Source organism: Spea bombifrons, chromosome 2 (genome assembly GCF_027358695.1).
Source record: "Spea bombifrons isolate aSpeBom1 chromosome 2, aSpeBom1.2.pri, whole genome shotgun sequence".
In the NCBI taxonomy this organism is placed as follows: Eukaryota; Metazoa; Chordata; class Amphibia; order Anura; family Pelobatidae; genus Spea; species Spea bombifrons.
Genome location: NC_071088.1, coordinates 27,915,774 through 27,930,294, shown reverse-complemented (window position 1 = coordinate 27,930,294; position 14,521 = coordinate 27,915,774). Strand labels below are relative to the sequence as shown.

Genomic DNA, 14,521 nt, shown 5'->3' with positions numbered 1-14,521 from the left:
CACCTGTCAGTAGGTGGGATATATAAGTCAGCAAGTGAACATTTTGTCCTTGAAGTTGATGCATCAGAAGAAAAATGGGCAAGCCTGAGAATTTGAGCGACTTTGACAAGGGAAAAGTTGTGATGTTTAAACAACTGGGTCAGATCATCTCCAAAACTGCAGCTCTTGTGGGGTGTTCCCGGTCTGCAGTGGTCAGTTTGTGCAGTGATCAAAAGTGCTTCAAGGAAGGAAAAGCGATGAACCAGTGACAGGGTCATGGGCAGCCAAGGCTCATTGATGCATGTTGAAGGCAAAGTCTGGCTGGTCAAATCCAACAGATGAGCTACTGTAGCTCAAATTGCTGAAAAAGTCTGGTTCTGAACACGGTGGTTCTGTCAACACGCAGAGCATCACAGTTTGTTGCGTATGGGGCTGCCTTGTCGCAAACCAGTCATGGTGCCCATGATGACCCCTGTCCACTGCCGAAAGCACCTACAATGAGCATGTGAGCATAAGAACTGGATCACAGAGCAATGGGAGAACGTGGTCTGGTTTGATGAATCACGTTTTATTTTACATCACGTGGATGGCCAGGTGTGGGTGCATCGCTTTCCTGGAGAACACATGGCACCAGGATGCATCCACCGAGTCCCCACCTCACAGCTTACAGGACTTAAAGGATCTCCTGCTAATGTCCTGGTTCCAGATACGACAGCACACCTTCAGAGGTCTGGTGTAGTCCATGCCTCGACAGGGGCTGTTTTGGTGGCAAAAGGGGGACCTACACAATATTAGGCATGTCGCTGTATATAATAGTACATTTACACACACATACATAGGAACACGATCGGCTACCTAAATCAAAGGTGTTTTGTGATGGATAGAAACCATTTTGAATTAATTTGGTTTTATCCAGGTAAAGTATTCAGTTTTTTATTTTATATCAGGAACATTGTACATGCATATGTGTGGCAGGTTGGTCAATGTCTCTCTTTCAATTATGTGGGGCATCGTTCTCAAGATAAGATAATCAAGTCGTGTTTCTACGGACATGTAGTATAGGGCAGCAGTGGAGTCACCCCTAAAGTTGAATATTTGACGACAGAGGTCATCTTTGGAAGTCAATCTGCGTTCTAGTGCTTAGAATCCATTAATAGGTGATCCATTTGCGGACTGTAATTGTTCACATCTCTAGCTAAAACATGCAGTTTTTTTTATATGTTAAATTAGAATTACCACCTCCTCCATGATACCAATAACAAGGATAAGTGCATTCGTAATCGTACATGCATCTTTCTTAAGTGGGTGGCATTTTTGTCAAATGACGTAGCTATTCTGCGTAAAATGCAAATGTAAACATGCCATGATTGGTTACTGTGTCATTCTAAAATATACACACAAAACTAATATGATGTCATTGTTGCTAGGTAACAAGCATCTTATCCATTAGTGATGCTCTGCAGTTGAAGTAGCATGTGCCATGAGACATGAACCTCAATAAAATAATACATCATTAAGTATCCCTGAAGGACACAAGTGAATTATTAAAACATAGCATTTAAATCTTTATCTGCTATGTGAAAAATGCAAAAAAAAAACCCAAACCGTAAGAGGTGCCGGAGTGAAAAAATATACAATTGGAATGGCAAGAGATGTTCTTTAGGAGGGCCTTTGTTGAGGTACATAGCTTTGTATATCTTACTGTGCAGTACTATAGAATTTATAACAACCTCTTTAATAGGCTATTACATGGATTTCTACCTCTAACTTATGTTTTTAAAAAGCCTTTTTTGGTTTGTGTTTCTTATATGATTAACCTTCTGTGGAAAAAAAAAAAAAAAAGATGGACCTCCTTATGTTTACATGCTAGTAAGCTCCATTAATATTTTGTCTAAGTAGAACTACACCTTAAACCCAGTGTATGCGCCAGCACAGTTTATTAACATCTGCAGGCCTTGGCATGTTGCTTTGACAGGTATAATTCTGTGGACTAATTTAAGATAGGTCTTTATGCATGTGTCAGCATGCTGGTGACATGTCTGTAAAGCCTAATTAAAAGCGACTTCACATAGTATAGGTCTGTGGCCGACTCCATCCTTGAGGGCGCTGAAATATAACGGGTCTTCAGGAAATGATGCACGTTGTTTCAATACATGTCGTGGTATGGAAATATATATTCTCGGACATGGTTGGATTCCATATTATACTGTATTTAGCCTCATCAAATCTTTTTCAAGTGTAATTTAATACACATTATTTTTTAAACAGATTGTAAAGCTTTTTTTTGGTTAATGTTTTCCGGCCTATCTTCTTGTAGATTCTATGCAGCAAGTCAGCTTGGATGTAGTTGACTTAAATTCTCAACATTCTTCACAACATTTCAATACTGTTAATAAAAAAACTTACAGCTTAGAGACTTCTTGCCATTAGCATCTGTGACTTCATATAAGGTCACAAACAAATAGCTGTGATGCAACAGTTTGTTATAACATAATGTGAGAAATCTAACTGTATACATTAACCTGTTCAGAGACAAAAACATCCCATACAACTATTCAAATGCATTCCAAGGTAACTCGGCAGTGGCAAAGCTCATTCCTGGTTAGGATATAAATGCTTACTGACATTTTACATAAAATATGACCTGTCCTTTAGCCGTGTGTGTTTTTTATTTTAAATGCTGTACATACATCTTATGTTTTAAATATTTATCTTCCTACTTCTTGTATTTTGTGAAATACCTATAAAATCACTTTTTTTAATAAAATTAATTGAAATTTGTTTTTCACAGTCCTTAAGCGTGAACCATAGCCGTTTTTGCTTCTCATTTTGTAGAAACAGTCCATCAATATAATATATATATTGTATATAAAGTTAAGTTGAAGAAAAAGGTGTCTAGTTTTTCTTGTTTAAGACTTCGAATACAGCTCGTTGTATTTTGCCATAGGGTGCATTAATAATGTACCTGTGGGATTTGCTAGCCAGGTTTCTACAGCCAAAGTATGGTCGCTGGTGCAGATCATGTAATCTAAAGGGTCAGAAGCTTAGATGTAATGTAAGGAAGTTTTACTACTTAGAGGGTTGTAGACACATGGATGAGGTAGAGGTTCACGCAGTGATGGAGTTTAAATATGCATAAGACAGGCATGAGTCTATCCTAAACACGAGACAAGACCAAGAACGGAATAAGATTTCAGGGTTTTTACAGCTGGAGAAAATGGGCAGACTAGGCCATCAATTTCCATCTTTCAACTGTGATGTCCACCCTGTGTGACCATACTACAAATCACCTGTCTGTTCAGCGTACCTGGGAACTTTATAGCTCTGGCTATCTGGAGTCCCCTCCTTGTTGGATGCGGATAGGAGGTCTAGCTGGTCCAGCTGATGCCGCGGGGCAGTCCCACTGATGGTGCGGTACACACGCTATTGTGGGCGGGGAGTCGGGCGTGGCTAAAGGCTCTTACGACTCGTTTCCCCGTAGTGACCTGGAGAACCGGCACTTCACCAGGAGTCTCTGGGCTAAACCCAGAGAGTTCCCAGGTATGCTGTTAAGTATTCAGAGGGGAACTTATGTTTCACATAAACCAAACAAAAAAAAAAAAGAGCAAAAACAGCACCACCCGTATTGTCTTAATAAAGCAATAAATAAAAGAATGTCTAAAGGGCTTTCTTATTAGTGTTAATGTTTTTAAGGATTATTTAATGTTCTGTCCCTAGAAATGTGCTGTATAAGGTTATGTTGTTTTCCCCCGCTAGGGAAATAAATGGTGAGTTTCCCAGGGTCACTGTTTATTCTTGATGAAGCAGTGACCTGGGAAACGTGATTGACTGTACATGAGGAAGAATGTCATTGCGAGGGGCCGCTCTGTTGTCGTTTCCAGTTTAGGCATTCCACAACTGCTTTGTGGGCTCCAGGGTGAATGTTCGGGTATTCTTGGCTCCTCTACAGTGGTCTAGCGGCTACCATATTCCCCTTGTACCTTGTACGGATATTAGTTTTTTGGATATAATTACCAGCCTGGGCACAGGGACTGTTTTAACAAATACTACACTATGTATGCACCCTATTGTTGCACTTTTGTATATTGGTATGATTACATGTATTGTTTGCAAGCATCTACTTGGAGTAGGCCCAGTGTTTTACATTTTTTGTAAATTAATAATTGGTAATTTGTCCGCTTTATCTGTCCAGGCAGCTTTTGAAAGTTCTACATTCATTTTAATCAACATATACTGCCATCTGATATTGTGTGAGGAACACATTAACTTTCAATCATTTTTTTCTTTGTAATATAATTACATTTTACAACAGAGTTGTTTATCAAAGCTCATACTTGAGACTCTTACATATTTACTTTTTGGTGGCTACATGCAGTATATATCAATGTAGGAATAAGCAGGTTCCCACAATTAAAAGTAACCTCCAAAGCAAAATGAAAATTAAATTATTTTTTTTTCATGCATATTTCTATACTCGATACTTTGCAGCAGCAGCCATAGTGTGAAGCATATAACCAACGCAATATCCATCAGTGTTAAATTTATTTTTTAATACTTAATATATCTGAGAAAGATAAGAAGCCTTTGGTTTTGCACATTTATTGAAGGGTAGTTTGTTTGCTGTTTATAACCTGAAGTAACTCATAATTTCCTGGCATCTTCTAGGTTTTGAACTGAATTTTAATGAAGTTGCATTTCTGAAATATCCCAATTAAGCAGCTGAAATAACAATAGGATTTCAGCGTGATTCATAAACCCAGTAGAATGTGCTGTATCTCAGTATAAATTAAGCATGCGGTATTTAGAAGCTGGGTTTGTTTTCACTGCTTACGGATTAACTGTTGAGTTTATTTTGTTTTTAAATTATTTATTTTAACATAGTATTAATTGTCAATCATCTTTTAACGTGTCTAGTAGTTGTACTGTATTTGAGCAAAGCTTAATGAGATATTTTTCAAATATTTAGTATAAACAACATTTTTTGTTTAAAATTGAAATAAAATAAACATGTAATTGCTTTTGGACTGGGACCCAGCCAAGTCAAATGTGCATAATTCACTACTAGATAAAAACTGAAAATTGTTTTGCTCCAAAGAGGCCTTGATCATGGGATTGTTTTAATTATTAAAAGAGGCACCATACAATGTATCAAAAACTGCTAATAAAATGTCTGAACCAACTGTACTGCTAGCTACCACACTTCATAGGAAACTGGGTTGCAGGTGAGGGCTGGCACCTTCTTGCCTGGAGAGCAGGTAAAGCCAGCTGGTCCCATCCACCACCACCCAGTCACTCACATACGCGCTGGCACACGTTTTCACATGCTAACACACATACACACTTACAAACACAGTTACATCAACACACATTTACAAGTACTTACGTGCACACATACACATCCATGCTTACACATACTCCCTCCAACACACACTTACACATTCATGTCAACACACATACACTCTTACTCTAGCATACATGCATGCATACATAAAAACACCCTCCCTCACTTACCCTGTTACTCGCTCTCCTCCTCTCTCACCCATTACCTCACCTCCAGCCTCGCTTTTACCGTGGGGTTACATAATATCGTATTATGTGACCCTCTGGACTGGGGGGCAGGTGGGGAATTGCCCCCGGGCCAGTCCAAGGTTCTTCACAAAGGGCTGGTCTGACATTGTGAAGACATTGCCCCCCTGCCCCCTGAGCAAGCCCGTCCCTGCTGGGTGGCATAATTTAGCTTACACATTCACTGTGGGCTACACAAAACTACATCGGGCCCTCATATATAGTGGACTTTTTTTGCAAAAGATAGTTCATATTCCCATAAGTCTTTTAGAGTTGCTCAAATGGAGAATGGTAGTCTTTTGGCAATAGAGGTGTGTGTATATGTGTGTGTGTATATGCTTAATGTACTTATCATAGGTGACGTGTTTAATGAGATCGTTCCAGTGCAGATACAAGCGATTCAAATCAGAAGTTTAGTCATAGATTTGTCAGGGAACTAAAAGTACTTTCAGCATGTGTGCGTTTCTAGTATCACGAATACTCCTACAAGGGGGGAAAAAATTGCCATCTGCGTTCCCACACAAGGCTGTTATCATGCCAACTCACAATTAAATATAGCTACATTGATACAAACCACTTAACACAGAAATCCAATTGAAATGTTTTTTCTTCTTCTTCATCAACCCCCTCACTGTTTTTGCTGCACAGACAGTATTCTCAGTATGGCCAACTTTTTATGTATGGTTGTTGAGGTTGGAATGTAACTAAAAAAAGGGTTCTTAAACCAAAATAGAAGATGGAAATGTAATGCAATATATTTTTATATTTCTGTTTCTGCCTCTTCGCAGCAGTTCTAAAGATAAGAGAATTTGCTCGTTTTGTGGGTTTTGTTTTCTGCATATACACACACACATTATGAAAATAATACATTTATAGTTACAGCAGAGGCATCTACATCTATCAGAAGACTTGCCTTTCCCCCAGAAATCTTGCAGTGCTACCACCACTGCAGGGGATTCTGGGGAGGCATATGCAAACAATGCCCCAAATTAGCTTTGGCAGTTATAGTATATCCTAAGATACCTGGGAGATTTCTGGCTGTGGCTACCCTGAGCCCCCCATTGCAGAATGCCAGTTCCCACTGGCACAGTGGGTGGTCCCATTGACTGGTCCCACACAGTATTTTTAATGAGGAAGTGGGTGGGGAGTGACTAAAGATTCCCTTTAGTGACCCGTAGACCTGGGCAAGCGGCATTTCATCTGGAGTCTCTGGACGAAACTGGGAGCGTTCTCAGCTATGAATGGAGGTGAATCTTCAAACTCCTGTTCTTTTCCGGTGGTGTCACTTAAAAGTTAATGGAATACTGTTTTGTGTTCACTTATAAAGTTGTTGTAAAGGCCTGGCTCGCAATCTCCGTTCCAGTTCATCCCAAAGGTGTTCGATGGGGTTGAGGTCAGGGCTGTATGCAGGCCAGTCTAGTTCTTCCACACTAAACTCATCCAACCATGTCTTTATGGACCTGGGGCACAGTCATGCTGCAGTAGAAATGGGCCTTCACCAGACTGTTCCCACATAGTTGGAAGCATAGCATTGCCCATTAACATTTCCCTTAACTGGAAGTAAGGGGTCTAGTCAAACCCTTAAAAAACAGTCCACAGCATATCCCTCCTCCACTAAAATTTACAGTTGGCACAGCGCAGCCAGGCAGGTAACCTTCTCCTGGCATCCACCAAACCCAGACTTGACCATCAGACTGCCAAACAGAGAAGCGTGATCCATAACTCCACATAACCAGTTTCCGCTGCTCCAGAGTCCAGTGGCAGCTTGGTTTAAACCACTTACAAACATAGAAAGTGACGGCGGATAAGAACCCTTAGGCCCATCCAGTCTGCCCAACCTCTGAGTACTTTCTTTAGTACCTGGCCTTATCATATATCTAGCTTGGCCTTATGCCTTTCCCATGCTTGCTTAAATGTCTTTACTGAATTAACATCTACCACTTCTGCTGGAAGGCTATTCCACGCGTCCACTACCCTTTCCGTAAAGTAATATTTCCTGATGTTACCTTTAAACCTTTGCCCCTCTAGCTTAAGACTATGTCCTCTTGTTGTGGTGGCATTTCTCCTTTTAAATAAACTCTCTTCCTTTAAGTATTTAAATGTTTCTATCATATCCCCCTGTCACGTCTTTCTTCCAGGCTATATATATTAAGATCCTTTAACCTGTCCTGGTAAGGTTTATCCTGTAATCCATGAACCATTTTAGTAGCCTTTCTCTGAACTTTCTCCAAAGTATCTATATCCTTCTGGTCTCCAGTACTGCACACAATACTCCAAGTGAGGTCTTACCAGTGATCTGTACAACTGCATGAGCACTTCCCTCTTTCGGCTGCTAATACCTCTCCCTATACAACCAAGCATTCTGCTAGCATTACCTGCTGCTCTACTGCATTGTCTACCTACCTTTAAATCCTCAGAAATAATTACCCCTAAATCCCTTTCCTCGCATGTTGAGGTTAGGACAGTATCAAATATTCTATACTCTGCCCTTGGGTTTTTATGCTGTAGATGCATTACTTTGCTTTTATCCACATTAATCCAACACTTTGTGATATGAGGCTTGCATGCAGCTGCTCGGCCATGGAAACCCATTCTATGAGGCTCCCGTCGCACAGTTTTTCTACTGATTATTAATGCCAGTGGAAGTTTGCATCTCTTCAGCTATGTTTACACACCATGCACCCCAGCTGTCGGTGACACTGCTCTGTGACTTTACGGGGTCTTCCACTTTGGGGTTGAGCTGCTGCTGTTCCCAAACGCTTCCACTTTCCAATAATACCACTTACAGTTGACGGTGGAATAACTAGCAGGGATGAAATTTCACGAACTGACTTATGGCAGAGGTGGCATCCTATCACAGTACAACGCTTGAATTCACTGAGCTCCTCAGAATGACACTTTTTTTCACAAATGTTTGTAAATGCAGGTATACAGCTGTGGCAATGGGTCTGATTGAAACACCTGAATTAAATAATTAAAAGGTGTCCCAATACTTTTGTCCATGTAAGTGTATGTCTTTTTCTAAAGTCAAAATGAGAAGTCCACTGAGAACCACTTCACATGTTATTCTTTAGCAGATCTATTGTTTATCAGTACCCATGTTGATTATATCCTACATTTGTTTGTTTAAGTGGTCATGGGTGAATATTCAATAGAACTAAAATGTGTTTGTTGTTATATGTGTTGTAATTTCAATTGCAACACATTATTTTTGGTTAGAAGGAAGCAAATGGTTGTTCTTACATGTAATGTGTAGGTGTGTGCGTATGTATGGATAGAAATTGATTGTATATTTTTAGAAGTGTATTTGCAATGTGGATTTGTTAATCATAGTTATATAGTGATCTTGAGAGTAATTTATATTATCCCGAACACGCATAATGAAGAAAATCACTTCTTATTAGAATATTATACAGAAATTGTTTCTAACTTGGTATTGCTTCTTTGTTCCCTTTATAGGTTTGGATGACTGCCTGCAACAGTATATAAAAAATTTTGAACGGGAGAAGATTGCGGGTGACCAATTGCTCCGTATTACTCATCAAGAGCTAGAAGAGCTGGGAGTCACTAGGATTGGACACCAAGAACTTATTCTTGAAGCTGTTGACCTGTTATGTGCACTGGTAAGTACCTTTTTAGAAGTCATGTTTTTAGTCATGGGACTGTTCAAGATGCTGGTGTGTGTGTGTGTGTATGTATGTATATGTGTGTGAAATAAATATATATATGTGTGTGTGTATGATATACACATATATATATATATATATATATAGCAGTTAACTACAGTGTCCCCGTTAAGATCACAACTCGACATTGAATCACTGAGGCCCAACACCCCTGTAACATTTTGCCCCTCTTCATTATTGCATAAAATGAGGCAGCAGTGTGATTTCTGTCTTCAATGAAACACCTCTCTTTTCACATGCTTCCTAAATGGTTTTCTTTGTTATAGTGTGATGTACCTGCTGCAATCATAAAAACTAATTTCCTTCTCCATGCCCTATACTTCACCATCAGAAGAGGTCTAGAAATAAGAAAGTGAGAGTAATTTGACTATTCTCCATAACTGCATTTGTTTTCACTTTTCTATTATTCAGTGTCTATATTTTTAGCCATCATACTTGTTTGTAATCATAAAATGTATTTTGCTATTCTATGTTATATTAATAAGGTAAAAGTGATTAGTATTTTGTAGACTTGTGCATTCGTATTCGGGATTTGTATATATTCTTCGTGTTTGTATATATACTAGGCTATCGTATTAAGACAAAATCCCTAAATATCTCCTAGGTAATCTCCGTGGTCCCTTTCCCCCATACAAGTCACTGCCTCTAACCTATCTTAAGACTTCTGTAGTATAGCAGGGGTTAATACAAGAACCTTTAGGATCGTGCCAGGATTTAAAGGTCCATAAGAGTGACTCTATTGGCCGCCGGCAGGGGTGTTTTTTTTGTTTATTATCAATCAATGAAGGGCAATCAATGGTTGATGCCAGACAAGCCCCCTACCAGCAGCAGAATCGCTCTTACGGACCTTAAATTCCTGGTGCCAAAGCCATTGGTCTCCCCAGGACAAATTGCTCCGTGGTGTACCTTTCCCTGCCCTTTGCCAAGGAGGACTAAAATCCCCGTTCCTCCCAGGCCAAGTTGCTCAGAGTGACAGCTCTTCATTGGTTGATGCAGGTGTGCCCCCTGCCAGTCACTAGAAAACCGTCAGAAAACTAAGAGAAAAACCAATACAAAGAACGTATATCAATATTTGCCAGAAACGAACACGGAAAGGGGCGAATATTCATAGAACAGGAAGATGTCCCCTCCCCCCCAGGAGGCAAACACGAAGACTTCGCTGGCACCCAAGTCTAGTATTTTGTATGTTCTGTTGATGTGACTTTTCGGTTTTTGCTATCGTAACGATTTCAATTTTTATTCTTTCATAACAGAATTATGGTTTAGAAACTGAAAACCTGAAGACACTTTCCCACAAATTAAATTCTTCTGCCAAAAATCTACAGAATTTTATAACTGGAAGGAGGAGAAGCGGCCATTATGATGGCAAAAGTAGCAGAAAGTTACCAAACGACTTTCTGACTTCTGTTGTGGATCTTATTGGGTCAGCCAAAAGCCTACTAGCTTGGTTGGACAGGTAAGACTTATGCCAGTGCATTGGCGTTTATATTTTGGAATGTGTGAATGTACATACCTGAAGATTGTGGAGGAGGCTTCATTATGATGGCTCACTACTGGACTTGTTTCTCTCAGAATGGAGGATCTAGCCTTTATCTCTTCTAAAGCCTTGGCCGGTTATGCCTCCAATGACCAGCCTGTTTTTGGTCTTAATGCTTCCTTGTCTTTTGTTATGCCCTATCTCCCGTTTGTCATTGTAGGAAAGTAAGGACCACAATGCAAGAGTGAAATACAGTTTTTGTGTGTACGTGGGCATTAGATTAATATTTGCTTGATTTACACTTTCTCTGAGAGCTTTTCTCTGCACTCCATCTGAATCATGCCTGTTTGTAATGAATCTGTTTTTCTGAAGATATGAAACATACTGTAGGCTTTATGTGAATGTATACAATATGATAGGACATTGGGAAAATCCAGGATCACCATCTTTCCGTTGTCCAAATCTAATGTAATTTAGCTCCCGTATTATATTACTCAATGAATATATAAAGTATTCTCCAGAATACAGAGTCAACTGTAAAAGACCAAAAAAGGACTGCAGTGACATTGTCCACCTTAGCCTCATTCATATTTTTTTCTTCAAGGAATGTTTTTGTCGCATGACACAGACAGGCACTGATACTCTACTGCCAAAGAAATGTTTTTTTTAGAAATCTGCTAAAGCGTATTTGCTTTACATGTGCTCAAATTAAGTTTTGTCTAAGTGGAACAGCACCTTTAAAATGTATTATAGAATAAAGATAAAATATATATCATACATACATACATACATGCATACATACACACACGCACTTGAGGTCTACTGTGAGGAGTTTTTGACCTCCCACGCAATGAATCACTCTGTGTGGTGATTATCTTCCCGGAATGAAGCTAACTTTGTATGCTCCTAATACTGTTTTTGATGAATTTTGTTTGCTGGATACTTTGTATTATTGTAAATATTTGTTTGCATCTACCTAAAAAAAATAATGTTAAAATGTTTTATCCATTTGTTTTTTGAAAGCTTTCTCGTATGTTTGAAGTCCTTCTCTTGCCATAGGTATTGCCACGCTGATCAGGATGACATTGATAACCTTAAAAAAAGATGGATAGGGCATAAACTGGATAAGTAAGTGTCACGAAAAAATTTGATTAATATTTCCTTTTATAAAGTGATAAGTGATATACTTTAGTTCCGCTTATAAAGATGTAAGATTTATTACCACATCATACTGCTGAGTTAAACTGCATCTTATTTAAATGCTTTTTTACATTTTATTTTCCAATAAATCTGCATGTAATGTGAACAAAAATATTTTGATGTGTTTAGTGTTATATATTTTATCATTTTTTTCCCCCACATCCTTTCATTTGTGATTTTATTGATACTGTATTTACGTAATGCCATTCATAAGCATCATCATGCTGTTAAAGTCCTTGCAAATAGTTGCCTTTGACTTTTTAAGATAATGGATATTCCTAAGATATATATTTAGGAACCTCCATTAGTGGTTTCAGAGATCCTCACCAGGGCTGTGATTGTAGTCTAAACTATAAGCAGTCCATCTAAAAGAAGGTGAAAGGGTTACCCCCGCCCAAAAAATTAACAGAATGGTAGATAAAATTAAAACGTGTGTATTTTTTTATTATTTTTTTACCATCCACTTCTAAAATCTATTTTCATAGACATCATAAATAAAAGGAATGTAAAGTAAAATCTGTCAATTGGACCTTTTTCAAGCTTTGTAGCAGTATCTTTTGTGTCTAGACTAGTTCAGTGAAATACAAAAAACAAAAACTGTCTGCGCTTCTTACCCTAATAAAGTTGGCAACAAATATATAAACATAATATAAATGAGAGGTTTTGGTTATATGAATTGGCCAAAGCATAATTAAGCTCACCCGCCACGTCAAGGCACACTCTCAATAGGGTGAGAACCTACTCTCACCTCCTACATAGTGGACACACAAAGCAGTTTATACTGCTACCAAAACCTTATTAATGTGTTGGGGGAGGTGCAATTAAACCTCCTCCCCATTAACCCCTGGACAGCAAGCTGCAACCAGACTGATGAGGAGCCAACAACCTGAAATATGTGCAAATAGGGAAAAGAAAAAATGTCGGTGCGCTAAGCTAGTCTCAGGCTCAAATAATACAAATTATTTGTATTATTTGAGCCTGAGACTAGCTTAGCGCACCAACATTTTTTCTTTTCCCTAGTTCAGTGAAATGTTTGTTGTATTTTAATGCTCTTCACCAGCCCAGAGTTCCACTATTTTCAAAGATGAATATTTCTGTCATAGAAATATAACTGTATTAATTTCTCCTTCTGAGCTCTGGGACAGGACATCATATTTTGGCTCTCAGACTTTTTTTTTTTTTTTTCTTTTTTTTTTACATTTTATTTAAGGCGGAGGGGCACTAGGCCGTAATAAATTATGGAGGCTGTTTGCTATTTAGTCCTCCATAGTGTTATTTGGCTGGTGTAGTGGCATTGCAGGGAGTGATTGGCTCCATATTTTGCAGTCAAGTGGCTGCTGCCACACTAGGCCAAGGCCAGAATACGCCATTAATCAGTTGTGTACATTGAAACTTTGAATCCAGTCAGTAAGTATGGAATTGAAATTGCTGCAGACCTTCAAACCCTTGCATTTGTCTTGAATTGTACAACCGCTTACCTATTATGGTTTGTGCAAGCAATACTTTAATAGCGGCCCAAGACTCAAGGATTATGTCTCTCCTTCTTACAGAAATAATTGAGAGAAAATTAAGTCTTTTTAGTAGAAACTGATACCAGTTTATTAGTGGGCCAACACAGAAGATGGTCATTCCATCCGAACTTTACAACTTTTCAGATTATCCCTTGCTCGGACTTCAGATAGCAACTACTGAATGGCAATAGTCGAGGAATTAGAATGCTTTCAGTAAAGCTACCACTTTTAGGAAGGCAGAGTGAGAAATGCAGATAGTAGTGTGGTAGAATCCCTATAGCCACAACATATGCACTTTTAATCTTTGTGCCATTATACAATGGTTCCATCCCTCTATTCCTTATAGAGGGCTCACTAATTATATGTAATATTACAACATTATTTTTCCATTTTGTTTTCTCGGAAGCTATTATGGTGGTTAAATAATGTTTTATATTTTAACTCTTATAGTCATTCTTATATTTCTGGGGAATTTATGCCTACACACATTTTTCTAAAACACTAACGAAAAACGAAATTCTTTAGTAAGCAATCAAGTAATTAAAATTATAATTACAATGTGTTGTAAAAGAAGCAAGGCCTGACATTTTCAAATTATCTGATAAACAACCCTCTTGTGATTGTATGTTTCTTTAGTTATACTTATAAGTGTTCAGCAATAATAAAATAGACAAAGTCATCTGGAAAGATTTAACTTTAATAGTATTTTTGCATAATAGAAAGTTGAAAACCATTTTATACTTTGGAAAGTATTTTAAGAAATCTACTTTCAAATTATGACCATTAAGGAAAAAATATCTCATCAAACTTTAGTCTAGAGAAGTATGTGATTTTATCAGCCAACATATTAATAGAATAAGCTGTAAAGTTACATAGTTTCAAAAACTAAAGATGTCTTAAAAGGACAAATGATTCACTGAGGTCATAAAATGTTATGACTTTGTGAATAGGTTAACCCGCTAAAATATATTGATGTTTTTACAGTTGCTCTAGGGTGTTAAGCCCCTAACGATATACTGAATGGACCCATCTTTAACATTTAAAGGTGCTGTTCCACCTACTTTGCTACATTTGACACTTGCTGCAACAGAATTTTTAATTTA

The 14,521-nt window shown here is 38.3% G+C and overlaps 1 protein-coding gene and 1 long non-coding RNA gene across 2 annotated transcripts in view; both read left to right on the top strand.

Annotated features, from left to right (window-relative positions):
• Window positions 1-14,521, top strand: part of LOC128474878 (uncharacterized) — a 152,278-nt gene that overhangs the window by 45,884 nt on the left and 91,873 nt on the right. The gene's annotated exons all lie outside the window — the stretch shown is intronic.
• Window positions 1-14,521, top strand: part of CNKSR2 (connector enhancer of kinase suppressor of Ras 2) — a 116,525-nt gene that overhangs the window by 10,654 nt on the left and 91,350 nt on the right. The window contains exons 2-4 of the mRNA XM_053457286.1: window positions 9,004-9,167; window positions 10,484-10,686; window positions 11,767-11,835. Coding sequence (XP_053313261.1) covers window positions 9,004-9,167; window positions 10,484-10,686; window positions 11,767-11,835 — 436 coding nt within the window. The remainder of the gene's footprint in view (window positions 1-9,003; window positions 9,168-10,483; window positions 10,687-11,766; window positions 11,836-14,521) is intronic.